Below are 15,002 nucleotides of genomic sequence, written 5' to 3'. Positions count from 1 at the left end.
TTTTGTGCCTCTGTACAAAAAAATGCGTTTGAGACATTTTTGCGATTACGTATTTGACATTCGCCAATTATGCAAATAGTAGCTCTCATCGGTACTAAACATTTTTCGTGTCATACTAATTGAAAATAAATACTAGAATGGCTGTTTTGATTTTTGTCCCGCGTTCCCATACATTCAACGTACTGTGCGATCCTGACGCTAACAGTGTCTCCTGAGCCGGGACTCGAACCTACGACGACTGGCTTGTTGGGCCAGCACTGTACCTCGAGACCAGCTGGGTGGGTTTTTTTTGTATACATATAGATAATGGGAGGGTTTTTTTAGTATACATATAGAAAAATGAAAACTGTTGATCCCTAGGTTGATCCCATTCTTCTATGATGCTCAACAAGGATTGTCAAAATCGAACACTTTCTAACACGTGGAAACTTCACAGACTTCGGATCGGACTTTGGTACAGAACCTGAACGGAGTTAGACCAGACCGAATGCACGCATTTGTGATCAGCTTGCAGAATCGCTGAGGGTTATCGAAACTTTAAGTTTGGAATTTATCGTTTCTAATCAATCGTAGCATACACTGAAATATTGTTAGTCGCGTTTGATGTCACAGATATTTTCTTCTAAGACTAAGCTCCAAGCAAGAATGATGAAATCAGGTAAAAACAGTGAAAAACCCTGTCTGCCTCCGCAGAAAAAGATCGGTCAAAGAAATGTCCACCATTTTGGCAATGAATTAGGGACTCACTTACGGGAACAACAGAGACCTTTTTCTGAAAAGGTATATCCACTGAATGTTCGTAAAATTTCAAACATGATTTGATCAATTTTTTGCTTCTTTTAGGACCGTATAGGATCAAATAACACATATTTAGATCAACTAGCATCTAGTTTCAGGAGATCTATGTCTAAGGAGCACCAACTTACCTCTGAAAAGCAGACCAATGTTACTTCGGAGGACTATGAACCAGATGTACAGCAAATTTACACTTTAGAAGATATGACAGAGAGTAAAGAAACCGTAATTGAGCAACCAATCAAAAGAATTTGTTCCGTGGACGACTGCAAAGTTGAACCCTGCAAATCCACAGTCACCTTATCTAACCAGTCAATTATAGATTCAAGAAAATGCCAGGATGCATCGGCAAAACTTTCTCAACTTAAACTTACAGTTGTTGATCTGATCGATCAAACGATTCGCCAATTGGAGTCGGAGAAGCAGCTCGGTCATGCTTCAACCTTACATCCCAGCGGCGATGGCTCCAAACCGCTACACCGAGTTCAGAACCTCAAGGTGCTCAAAACGGACTCTTTCGCACAGTATCGTACCGCAATCCGAAGGAGGCTGTATATGGAAATTGAGCAATTAATTTCTCGCCTCAAAGATATGGAGTGTCTGGAATGAAATTCGTTGTCTTGAGGATGGCTATTTTATGTTTTAAATTCTATTTATTATTGAATATTTTATTCATAATATACCAATTATAATAAAAAAACATCGCATTTATTATAATATCCAATCCAATCCTCCATTCATCTCGAGCACTAACTAATCTTCCCTTACAACTTATCCCAGTATCGACATCCTCTTCCTGGTTTGTTCGAAAAACCTAATATTTAATTCATGCTTCAATCACTAGACAGCAAAATTACTGATGTTACTATTTTTGAATCCCAGACTGTCATGACAGATTCTAAAACAACGCAACTTCGTGGTTCCTTGTCTCTCGCTCGCATTTCTGAATCGCTGTGATACCCAACACCCAAAAAAAGAAAGATTAGAGGATACCCTAATAAACGAGGTGAAAGAGGATAATTATTAAATTATCTCGAATGATGATGTCTTGAAGATACCTACGTTAAAACCTGAAAAATGTACCTGCGGTAATCATTAAAGATTTGGGTCAACGGGGGAAAACTTCGAATGGATCCTACTACCGCGATAAGTGTTATCGGTGGTGTATAGATTTTCTAAGGTAAAAATATCTGCGATCTACACTCCTTCCATCTTCTGAGATAGTGAATGCTCGTATGTTAGGGAATTGGGGGGAGCGACGGAAGACTGATTTGAAAAAAAAAAAATATCATGTGCACAGTTTTCGGTCAAACGATCAAACGATAAAAATGTATTAGCAATATGGAGGAAAATTACATACGATAATTTAACATACCAGAGTAATTTATTTACGTCACGTTTAATTCAACACGGATGTTAAGTATTAATAGTGCAAGGTTAAAAAAGCCATGACTACCAGAAGAGTACAATCAATTTGAAAAAAAAAAACAGACAGGAGCTGAGAATAAAAACAATGATAGTCTTTCATCAACCCAAAGCCAAATTGATCTCTTAGCAATACATAATTGCTGCTCATTTACTTCTGATTAAACGAAGTATATAGTAACTCTTCCCCAGTGTAGTAAGGTAAAAAGGAACAGTTCCTTGTTCATCCTAAGAATTACCTTTCAATGAACCAAATACGGGTTTTTGAATTCACAGTTCTAAAGCTTCCTGCTAATAATTTAAAACTTTTTGCATCCACAATGTGAGGAAAATTAACACCCAAGAAATTTCAAATGTCATAAACCTTGACTTATTAACTATTGTTAAAATTGTTGGAAAAACTGCATATCGACCACCGCATGTTCGAGCGTAAATTAGTTAACGTTTCAATTGCTCGCAAAAGGACCGTGCACAGGCATTCGTTCAAGTTGATCCGAAAGTCGTTTTTGCTCCTCTGCTAAACGATATGCTTCATCTCGCTCCTGTTTGGTTAGTGGACGGCGTTTGAGTCTGGCAGCCGTTATTTTTTTGTAGCATTCAATTATCTGAAAAACGGCAGTTATATGATATTTTCAATTGTGAAAAAAAAAATTCTTACGTCTTGATCTACTCGGTCCAGCTTCCTCTTGACCTCAATTCTTTTCATTTCATCCTGTGCCATGGATTGCAGTTTTCGAATTTCGTTCGAATTATACTCCGCTATAACGGCGATTTCGGTACGAACTTTGTTGATTTCAGAAAGGATTTCGTCATCCTGTTGGCTCTTCGGCATATCATCGTCATCAAGGATACCTTGCTCGATCAATTCTTTGCGTAACCGACGCTCAATGCTGATACCATTTTTAAGCAATGAAACCGCACTTCTAGAATTACTGTGCCCGACATCCGAACTACTATTGCTATTTTCGTTGCTCGTGCTGTTGCAATCTGGCAATAAATTTTCCTCCATTAGAGCGGACACCAACCGCTGTGTCAGCGGACCAGTGACCCCCTCACCCCTGAAAAAAAAAATCGTTATTCCAAGTCAACTTAAGATTTCACATGATGACTAACATTAACTTTTCCTTTTTTCCTACATCACCATTAGTGAGGCCTTTACTTTTTTTGGAATTATCTTGCTCTTCCTTTATATCATCAGCAGCCCACTGAGTACTGTAATGAGGTCCTAACTCTGGAATCGGTGGAATCAGTGGCCCTGAATATTCTTCCAACAAATCATCTAACAATTTCAGATCCTCGTGTGTAATAGACATACAATATGGTTCTACCGACATCCAAAATTTATTTGGGGTGTCATTTTTCGGAAGCATTAATTTTGAGTTATCCGATATGATATGCTGAATATGGTGATTGGCGGGTAGAAAAGGAACTGCATCCATGCTATCGTCAGTGTTTTGCGATGGTGCCGGTGACGGAGGAATTAGAGAGGACATATTTTTAATTTTATTCAATCTGATATGATGACCAAACAATTTTCCAGCGCTTTCCCGTAGTTTTTGTTTTTCATCCAATCGTTTCTTTTTGCCTGGCGATGATGGTGCCTTATCGATAAATTTTCCTTTACGTTCACGACGTTCGTCTGCTTTGTCGATGGTATCGATTTCACTTTTTAACACTCGGTATCGCAATGCTACAGTAGATAAGAGTAGCTCCAACTCAAGCTGCACCATATCCAAGTCCTCCGCAGGTACCAGGTCCTCGGTAGTCGCATTCAACGCTGTAAACAACCAACTTAGAAAAAATACCGTGCTTGGTAATGCCAAACTTACCGGCAGTATATTTGGGTAGCACTTTAGCATTATCCGAAGATTTAATATACGGAACAAGCGGAACTTCTCCTGGTGATCCAGGTGAAGGAACTCCCACAGATGCTGATGTTTTCAACGCAGGCAATTTCGAACCAGACGGCAAGGCAACAGCACCTAGTCCACCACTACTCAGCACTCCGCTACTCGATGGCAGACTCATTCGATTTTTAGCCGATGAGGAAAGAGATAACCGTTTTGCAAGGCTCTTATCAGCCATTGTTGCACCTTTTGAAAATAATGAAATTGCCCAGTGCAGCGAATAGGTGAAATTATATTTGTTTACAAATATAGCACCGATTGTAGGTGTGCACTAAGCCCTCACAGCTGATTGAGTACTTCCCGCCTTCACACACGCACCTTCAAGTAACTGAATGGAAACGAATCTGTCACTTACTAGTGCAACTTTGTTGATCAAATGCAAAAATGAAGTTTTCATTCGTTTCCTATACACTTCGCTGTCTCATTACACAGTTGCCGTGAACATTACTTTTCAAACAATACTTTTCCGGTACACAACAGACGAAATTCGTTTGTTTTCATCAGCAAACAGCAGCAATTTCACAAAATTTTCAGCTGACGCCCTTCAACGCCAGCACACAACAGCAGAGCTGCCAGATTTCATTTTGAAAGATCTGTATGCACTCGTAAAAAAATCTGTATTTTCCTGTATTTTATTCGTGAGCCTACAAGTGCTTGGGGTTGTGGTAGTTAGGCTTGGAATCCGACCTCAAATCTCTCCTAAAACCGTTGGGAAAGTTTCAGAAAGAAAATTCAGGTCTATAACCGTGTTTTTTTTCTATGTACTCTCGAATCAGGTATTTTTCCCGCTTAGCCAAATGTCGGATGTCCAGAATAAATCAAAGAATAGCAAATTCCCGCTTAGTTAAATGCCGGATGCCCAGCAGAAATCGAACAGAACTAATAAAAGAGCAAAAGAAGAGCGTTGGTTGTCGTTAACGCAAGCACAATATAATTACAATCAGGCGCAAATATTTCACGTTAGACGAAGAAACAGATTTTAAAGCCTGCTCGCACCTATACAAATTCCCATTCGGAACTGCTTTTGCTTGTGAAAACCAAATCGGCCAGTTTGGCGGTTATACGAGAAACGCATTCGAAAAACTGTAAACTAATGTGGATGAAATATTTGTGAGGCAGAGCTACCAGTGTTTTAGTACGAACATTTTGTGAAACATCACAGTTTAACACCGAAACTTCAGAAATTTCGATTGCTGAAATTCTGTACAAATCTGTATAAAAAATCAAAATTCTGTATGAATTCTGTATTCTGTATCATTTCTGTATCGTGGTCAAAAATTCTGTATAATACAGAAAAATCTGTATACTTGGCAGCCCTGCACAACAGCAGATGGCGACCAAAAGTCGAATTGGATTCGTAGCAGAGATGCCAGATTATTCAATTTTTATCACGTACGACAATGTCATATAACGAAAGTAACCGTTAACGCTTTGTCAAAAGCTGAAAAATTTCAAGCGTTTACGTACAATAACATTTGTATACGAAACCCTGTGAAAAGTTTACAGGTTTTACCAGTTTTATGCCCGTTATAGAAGTTTAAAATTTGCATAAAACCCGCACAGCATTTTTATTTTGCAACAGAGCGGATACCACCACCATCATTCATAGGGTTACCATTTGCAGATTAGAATGATTCAAGGGTTACAGCAAATCTACTTCAAACTTTTGGATCTAACAGTATATCACTCTGTTGGGCTTAAAAACAATTCTCAAGATATTTGAAATTAGTTGATCTCAGTTTGTTAATATTTTTTAACAAATTCCGAATGATATTCCACAAATTTTGTTTCTTACTGAAACTAACAAATTGGGTTGTTTAGCTATATCAGTTTTTTATTTCATCTGGAAGAGCTGCATTTTCTGAGCAAAACGTGATTTTCAAAAATTTTCTATCGCTGTCCTTCAATTTTTAAATCACGAATTGAAACTGCTCGAAATGTGCTTGAAATCGCTACAATGACAGTTCGCCCATATACTAACTGTCATTGTAGCTATCTAGAGCGATTTTTATTCTTCATTTAAAAATCGAAGAACAATGATATAAAATTTTAAAAACTCACGTTTTGCTCGGAAAATTACACTCTTTAAGCTGATATTTTAGAAAGGTTAAAAAAAAAATCATATTTTTTCCAATAGAATAAAATGTTTTACTAGTTACTTTAAAAAGATTTTTTTCATTGGCTAATCCAATATGTTTATTTTATTTTACTGTCATTTTCTTTAATTCTTGAATCTATATCTATGAAACTAATAAGAAGACGAGTTTTATTTTTTTTTTTAGGGGGGGAATGTTTGTAATGATTTATTTATGTACTAATATCTATTCAGAATTATTATTGTGTGTTTTGCCACAAATGGTGACATTTCAACACAATTATATATAAAATAATGAAGATCAACAATTGGGCGCAGATGGGTTGAAAAACCCGTTTGCACGAGGAGGCATCCAGAGGTCTCCGCCGAGAAAGGCGGAGATGGATGCAGTAAAGGACGCCTGCGAAGACGGCAAAGGCAGTACGCCTACCGGATCGACGCAAGACATCGCAGTGGCTGGTCCACTGTTGATAAAGGCGGTCGGAAGACAGCGAGACACGCTACCGAAGGTAGTAGCGCTGTCGGAGCAGCTCGATGCCATAATCGAGTTTGCGAAAAGTCGCACCAACACGACGAAGTACCTGAAGCAGGCTCTCTACATGCTTCGGTCCTCCGTCGATGCTGCGAATAAGGAGCACGCCGAGCTCAAGGCAAGAGCGGTGGCTGCAGAGAAGAATGCAACGGAGGTGACCGGAAGGGCGACGAAGTCGGTCCAAACGGACACCTGCATGTTTGCAGCGGTTTGCGCCTCCGGGTCAGCCGCAAAAAGAGCAAGGCAGTCTCCGGGGGAAGCCCCCGAGAACAGCAAGAAACGGTTGGTTGTGCTAAGCCCGCGAGATAGCACACCAACGGCCTCCAAGTCCGCCGAAAAGTCTGCCGAAGTGGCAGCTACGGGAAACCCTTGGGTTACCGTGGGAGGAAGGAAGCGCCAAAAAGACAGCAAGCGCAACGACGAGAAGGCGACAAATCGTCCAAAAACGGGAAAGAAGGCGCGAAGCAGGGGCGACGCCCTCATACTCAAGACGGATGGGTCCAAGTACTCCGAAGTCTTGAAGAAAATGAGAGGCGAAACCCAGCTCAAGGATCTGGGAGCGGATGTGCGGACCATCCGTCGTTCTCGCACCGGCGAGATGATCCTTGAGCTCCGTAAGGATGCTAAAAACAAGGGCGCTGCCTACAAGACGGTAGCCGAGCAGGTCCTCGGGAAAGATGTGCAAATTCGGGCACTCACCTCAGAGGTGACTCTCCAGCTCAAAAACCTGGATGAAATCACCGAGAGGTGCGATATTGCACAAGCCCTCAAGGAGAAGTGCGGAGTGGAAGTAGCCACTGAGGTAATTCGCCTCCGAAAGGGTCCAGCGGGGACCCAGGTGGCCACTTTCCGGCTTGCATCGGCCGATGCAACTCTGGCCCTGAAGACAGCCAAACTTAAGGTTGGCTGGTCAGTATGTCCCCTGAGCATACTCCAGCAGCCGGACGTTTGCTTCAGGTGTTTCGAGGGAGGACACAAGTCCTGGACCTGCAAGGGGCCCGATAGGAGCCAGTTATGTAGGCGTTGTGGTGGTGCTGGCCATAAAGCTAAAGACTGCGGGGAGCCTCCCAAGTGCTTGGTATGTACTGGAAAACGGGACGCCAAGCACTTTATGGGAGGCCCACGGTGCCCAGCCGGTAAGGCGGCCACGAAACCACGGGCGTGAGGGTGACACAATTGAACCTGAACCATTGCTATGCGGCACAGCAGCTGCTATACCAAGCAGCGTCTGAGTCGCGGTCGGACATCGCAATCGTATCGGACCCCTACTGCATTCCTCCCGGAAACGGTAATTGGGTTGCAGATAAGTCCAGTACGGCGGCCATATGCACGACCAGCAAGTTCCCGGTTCAGGAGGTTGTGTCAACCTCAAATGAAGGATACGCGGTTGCCAAGGTGGACGGAGTGTTCTACTGCAGTTGTTATGCTCCGCCGCGTTGGTCTATCGAAAGGTTCACCCAGATGGTCGATTTGTTATCTATGGAGCTGACGGGACTAACACCCTTAGTAGTGGCGGGCGACTTCAACGCTTGGGCTGTTGAGTGGGGAAGCCGCCGCACGAACCAGAGGGGTCAGATCTTGTTGGAAGCTTTGGCAAAGCTCAACCTAGATCTGGCCAACGTTGGAACCAAGTGTACATTCAGCAGAAATGGTGCGGAGTCGATCATCGACGTGACGTTCTCCAGCCCAGGACTGATCGTGAACTGGAGGGGAGAAGATGGCTACACCTATAGTGACCACCAGTCGGTCTGCTATAGCGTAGTCCAGAACGTGAGGCGGCAGGCGACGGGTAGAACCAATACTCCGACCGTCCGCGGGTGGAAGACATCGCATTTCGATGCCGAGGTATTTGCAGAAGCAATGAGAAGAGAGCGCGAGGGGGGCAGTTGGCTCCGCCCGAGTGCTGACCAATTAGTTGCCACATTATCGCGGGCGTGCGACGCCACCATGCCTAGGACCCGCCAACCTAGGAATGGTAAGTCACCGGTATACTGGTGGACCGACGCGATAGCGGACCTCCGTAGCGCGTGCCTCCGTGCAAGACGGATGTTGCAACGTGCACGTACCGATGCACAGAGGGTAGAGCGCCGTGTAGTATTCGGATCTGCAAGATCGGCGCTTAAAAGTGCGATAAAGGCGAGCAAAAGGGCCTGCTTCGATAGGCTATGCGCGAGTGCCAATACGAATCCGTGGGGCAACGCCTACAGAGTCGTAATGGCGAAGACCAAAGGCGTGTTGGCGCCTGCAGAGCGATCACCAGCGATGCTGGAGCGTATCATCGAGGGACTCTTTCCACGACACGAGCCAAATCCTTGGCCTCCGGTTGCTGAGTCTCACGTCCGACGTTCCAGTATCTCAGACACAGACCAGGGATGGTCGGCCAACCTGCCGGGCATCCAATCCGTGAGAGACGGCAGCCGTGCAGAGGTTGTGGAGGAGGTAAGGGTTACGAATGAGGAACTCATCGTGATCGCCAACTCCCTAAAGGTGAGCAAGGCACCGGGACCGGATGGAATCCCGAACTTGGCCATCAGGACGGCCATGAAAGTGGCCCCGATCTATTTCGAGCAGTCATGCAGAAGTGCCTGGATGACTGCCTCTTTCCGGACAGGTGGAAGCGACAGAGATTGGTGCTGTTGCCGAAGGCTGGGAAACCGCCAGGGGACCCATCGGCATACAGACCTATCTGTCTGCTGGACACTACGGGCAAGGTGCTTGAGAGGATTATCCTCAACAGACTGGTGAAGTACACAGAGGGTGTAAACGGTCTGGCAAGTAACCAGTTCGGCTTCCGGAAAGGTAGATCCACGCTGGATGCTATTCTCTCTGTCACCAAGACGGCAGAGGTAGCACTCCAGCGTAAGAGTTGGGGCATTCGCTATTGCGCAATCGTCACGCTTGACGTGAAGAATGCATTCAATAGTGCCAGTTGGGACTCCATAGCGCTCGCGCTTAGGAGCATCCACGTACCGGTGTCGTTGTACAAGATTTTGGAAAATTATTTCCAGAATCGGGTACTAGTTAACAACACGAAGGAGGGTCAGAAGTGCGTCCCAATCACCGCAGGGGTACCGCAAGGTTCCATCCTGGGCCCGGTGTTGTGGAATGTCATGTATGACGGGGTGTTGAAACTAAAGTTCCCTGTAGGGGTTGTGATCGTCGGTTTCGCAGACGACATCACGCTAGAGGTCTACGGCGAGTCGATCGAAGAGGTCGAGTTGACGGCCGCGCACTGCATACGCAAGGTCGAAGACTGGATGCACTCTAGGAAACTGGAGTTAGCGCACCATAAAACGGAGGTTACGGTTGTGAACAACCGCAAATTAGAGCAACAGGCGGTGGTCAGAGTCGGTGACTGCACCATTACCTCAAGGCGTTCCTTGAAGCTCTTGGGGGTTATGGTTGACGATAAGCTCACATTTAAGAGTCACGTCGACTATGCCTGTAAGAGGGCTTCAACGGCCGCTGCAGGACTATCTCGAATGATGTCCAATAGCTCAGCGGTATATGGCAGCAAGCGTAAACTTCTTGCCAGCGTGGTTTCGTCCATACTTAGGTATGGTGGGCCAGCGTGGTCCAAAGCGTTAGGTACCAACAGTCATCGTCGAAAACTGGAAAGTACCAACAGGCTCATGTGCCTGAGGGTTGTGAGCGCGTACCGTACAGTGTCATACGACGCAATCTGCGTCCTTTCCGGCATGATGCCTATCAGCATAGCCATTAAGGAGGACGTAGAATGCTTCGATCAACGTGACACAAGGGGTATACGAGGCACCAGAAGGTCATTCTCGATGATCAGATGGCAGCAGGAATGGTCCAATTCCGCAAAGGGTAGATGGACGCATCGACTTATTCCGGACGTATCCGGATGGGTCGGGAGGCGCCATGGAGAAGTTAACTTCCACTTGACACAGATTCTGTCAGGTCATGGTTGCTTCAGGCAGTATCTACACAGATTCGGGCATGCGGGGTCCCCCATGTGTCCCGAGTGCGCGGATGCGGAAGAAACTGCTGAGCATGTCTTCTTCGTGTGCCCTCGTTTTGTGCATGCGCGGAGCGACATGATGGTAGTGAGCGGGCCAGACACCACTCCGGACAACCTAGTTCGGAGGATGTGTAAAGACCCAAACATTTGGAGGGCGGTTTGTACAGCCGCCTCTCAAATAGTTTTAGAATTGCAAAACAGGCGACAGGTTGACCACCGACACGCCAGTGTTAGCTAACGGCCAGTCTCCAGGTTAGTTAGCTAAGTTAGCAAAGAGATCTATAGAACCAAGAGGGTGCACAGAGCACAAAAGCCGCTCCCCGAAGCAATACCTAGCGGTGGTCCCGGGGAGTATTATGGGCTGGAGACTGGAGGGGTTTTAGTGGGTCCGGTCACTGATTCAAACCAACCCCACACTCCCTGAGGTTGGTCACCTCAGGGGTTTGGATGCAAATTTCCCCTCCACCTGGAAAAAAAAAATGTATGTAGCTCGTTCGTGCTAAACCAGGGAGGACGCTTCAAAATCATTTTCAAAAGTTTATTCTGAATCCTTTGAAGTGTCTTCTTCCTGGTTGTACAACAACTTGTCCAGATGGGAACTGCATATAACATTGCTGGCCTAAATATTTGTTTGTAAATTAACAGTTTATTCTTGAGACAAAGTCTAGAATTCCTGTTGATAAGAGGATATAAACATTTGATATACTTATTGCACTATGACTGGATATTTTCAATGTGCTCCTTGAAAGTAAGATTCTTATCATAAATTACCCCTAAGTATTCAACTTGATCAGGCCAATTTAAGACCACACCGTTCATCTTAATAACGTGGTTATGGGTGGGTTTGAGAAATGAAACTCTTGGCTTATGAGGAAAAATAATTAACTGTGTTTTTCAAGCATTAGGGGAAATCTTCCATTTCCGCAAGTATGAAGAAAATATATCTAAACTTTTTTGTAGCCGACTGCATATAACACGAAGGCTTTTTCCTTTTGCGGAAATGCTTGTATCGTCACAAAACAGAGATTTCTCACAACCTGGTGGTAAATCAGGAAGATCAGAAGTAAAAATGTTATATAAGATTGGGCCCAAGATACTCCCCTGAGGCACACCAGCTCTAACGGGCAATCTATTAGATTTACCATTTAGATAGTTAACCTGGAGAGTGCGGTCAGTTAAATAACTTTGTATCATTTTTGTAAGGTAAAGCGGAAAACTGAAATTTGACATTTTCGCTATTAAACCTTTATGCCAAACACTGTCGAATGCCTTTTCTATATCTAGTAGAGCTGCTCTAGTCGAATAGCCTTCAGATTTATTAGTTCGAATCATATTTGTTACTCTAAGTAACTGATGAGTAGTGAAATACCCATGGCGAAAACCAAACTGCTCATTTGCAAAAATTGAGTTCTCATTAATATGTGTTATCATTCTATTAAGAATTATTCTTTAAAAAAGTTTGCTAATAGAGGAAAGTAAATTAATTGGTCGATAACTTGATGCCTCAGCTGGATTCTTTTCGGGTTTTAAAATTGGAGTGACTTTGGCATTTTTCCATTTTGTAGGAAAACGTGCTAGTGCAAAGCATCTGTTACCAAAAAATTTAAAGAGTTTTCGGGAAGTCTTTTAATAAGGATATAGAAAATCCCATCGTCTCCTGGTGCTTTCATGTTTTTGAATTTTTCGAGAATAGTTCGCACCTCAGTCAAGTTTGTTTCCAATACCTCTTCAGAAAGAAATTCTTGGGTGGTGATTTGATCATACTTTTGGTTTACTTCATTTTCAATAGGACTTACTACGTTCAAATTGGAGTTATGAACGCTCTCAAACTGCTGAGCAAGTTTTTGAGATTTTTGTTCATTCGTTAGAAAAATGCAATCACCATCTTTAAGGACTGGAATGGGCTTCGAAGGTTTCTTAAGAACTTTCGAAAGTTTCCAGAAAGGTTTTGAATAAGGTTTTAGTTGTTCAACTTCTCTCATGAAATTCTCATTTCGCAAGAGAGTAAATCTATGTTTAATTTTCTTTTGTAATTCTTGAAAAATAATTTTCAAAGCAGGATCACGAGATCTTTGGTATTGACGTCTCCGTATGTTCTTCAAACGTATAAGAAGTTGAAGTTCACTGTCAATAATTGGTGCATTAAATTTCACTCGAGCCTTAGGAACTGATAAATTCCGGGCATTGAGTATTAAGCTGCTAAAATTATCTAATGCTCTGTCAATGTCAGCACTATTTTGTAAAATAATATCATCATTCAAATTTTCTTCGATCGTAGAACGATATCTATCCCAATTAGTCTTGTGATAATTTAACACAGATTTAGTGGGATTTAATATAGTTTCATGGGAAATAGAAAATGTTATGGGAAGATGATCAGAATCAAAGTCAGCATGAGTTAATAAATCACTGCATGAATGACTTTGATTTGTTAGTACCAAATCAATTGTAGAGGGATTCCTAATAGAAGAATAACATGTAGGACCATTTGGAAATAAAACTGAATAAAATCCAGCCGAGCAATCATTAAACAATATTTTTCCATTGGAATTGCTTTGAGCATTATTCCAAGATCGATGTTTCGCATAAAAATCACCGATGATTAAAAATTTAGATTTATTTCTTGTGAGTTTTTGCAAATCTCCCTTGGAATAATTTTTTCGCTCACCAGTGCATTGGAAAGGCAAATACACTGCGGCTATAAATAAAATGCCAATACTTGTTTCAATTTCAATTCCCAAACTCTCGATAACTTTGGTTTCAAGACGGGGTAAAACACGATGTTTTATTCGACGGTGGATAACTATTGCAACTCCACCACCGGCAACATCAATTCTATCAAACCTAATTTTTTTTTTTTTGTTCATATATAATTTATTTGACACGGCACAAATACAATTCAATGTTTAACGGCGCCAATTATATCTGGTAGCTTACTTTCTAAAGTATCTTAATAACTAAAAGCAAATTTTTTATCCTCGCTGCCGACTACGAGCTGAAACTAAATCTAACTTAAAGCTATAATATTTTGCATTATAAGCACTGGTTTACTGTATGATGGTTTTCATTGCCATGGGTAAGCAGCATATTAAATTTGTTCCGCTGCTGGGCCAAGACATTACGGACTGGCATATTGGGTTGTCTCCCTCGGGCTTGAGAGTATCGTGCGGGTCTGATCGCTGTTTCCGGATCCGGGGTCTTAACGTGTTCTTGTCGTTAGGTTGAATGTAGGCGGAAGGGGATAGGACTAAACTGGGGCGTGGATGGATTTCAGGAAAACGTATATAAGGGACATGTAGGATAGGTCACGGCTCGCCAAGACATCACGAACAGGAACAGCCGGCTGCCTACCTTCGGCCTGCAGGGAAGCTATTAATTTAGACCTGGCGTCACGGTGTACAGGGCATGACCAAACAACGTGCTCTATGTCGTGATAACCTTCACCACAGGCACATACACCACTCTCTCCGAGCCCAACCAACGGAGATGCGCGTCAAATCTATTGTGATTGGACATAAGCCGGGACATCACGCAAATGAAATCCCGACCTACATCCAACCCCTTGAACCACGGATTCGTCGACACCTTGGGGATTATGGAATGTAACCACCTTCCCAGTTCCCCTCTGGTCCAAGCATTTTGCCAACTGATGATCGTATTCTGACGTACAAATGAGAAAAACTCATTAAAGGCAATTGGTCTTTCATAAATTCCACCGTTTGTTGCGCCCACCTTAGCCAAAGAGTCCACTTTCTCATTGCCCGGTATCGAGCAGTGAGAAGGGACCCACGCTAAGGTAATGTGAAACGATTTTTCGGATAAAGCACTCAGATGTTCCCATATTTTCCCCAGGAAATACGGAGAGTGCTTAACATCTTTCATCGATCGGAGAGCCTCAATGGAACTGAGACTGTCCGTAAAGATGAAATATTGATCCGTGGGAATTTTTTCGATAATCCCTAGGGTGTACTGAATTGCAGCCAATTCTGCGACGTAAACAGAAGCAGGATTATCGGGCTTATGGGAGACGGTTAAATTGTTATTGAAAATACCGAAGCCAGTGGACCCATCAAGAAGTGATCCGTCAGTGTAGAACATATTGTCGCAGTTGATGTTTCGATATTTATTGGAAAAAATTTTGGGGATCTGCTGCACGCGTAAATGATCCGGGATTCCACGAGTTTCTTCTATCATGGATGTATCGGAAAACACAGTGGAATCCGAAGTATTTGATAAGTTGACACGATTTGGAATATTCGAAGA

General features: G+C 43.1%; 2 protein-coding genes across 2 annotated transcripts; one reads left to right on the top strand and one right to left on the bottom strand.

The window, feature by feature from the left end:
• The first annotated feature begins 560 nt into the window (after positions 1-560).
• Positions 561-1,440, top strand: LOC129721529 (uncharacterized). The gene is made up of 2 exons (XM_055674206.1): positions 561-780; positions 844-1,440. The coding sequence occupies exons 1-2, from the start codon at positions 604-606 to the stop codon at positions 1,402-1,404; spliced, it is 738 nt and encodes a 245-aa protein (XP_055530181.1). The 5' UTR covers positions 561-603; the 3' UTR covers positions 1,405-1,440.
• Positions 1,441-1,483: 43 nt separating this feature from the next.
• On the bottom strand, positions 1,484-4,692 carry LOC129721527 (transcriptional adapter 3). The gene is made up of 4 exons (XM_055674205.1): positions 4,050-4,692; positions 3,334-3,997; positions 2,879-3,278; positions 1,484-2,825 (listed from the first exon to the last, which is right to left on the bottom strand). The coding sequence occupies exons 1-4, from the start codon at positions 4,303-4,305 to the stop codon at positions 2,667-2,669; spliced, it is 1,479 nt and encodes a 492-aa protein (XP_055530180.1). The 5' UTR covers positions 4,306-4,692; the 3' UTR covers positions 1,484-2,666.
• Between the last annotated feature and the right edge of the window lie 10,310 nt (positions 4,693-15,002).

Source organism: Wyeomyia smithii, chromosome 2 (assembly GCF_029784165.1).
Source record: "Wyeomyia smithii strain HCP4-BCI-WySm-NY-G18 chromosome 2, ASM2978416v1, whole genome shotgun sequence".
NCBI lineage: Eukaryota > Metazoa > Arthropoda > Insecta > Diptera > Culicidae > Wyeomyia > Wyeomyia smithii.
Note: the sequence above shows the minus strand (reverse complement) of the source record. Positions and strands in the feature narration are given on the sequence as shown.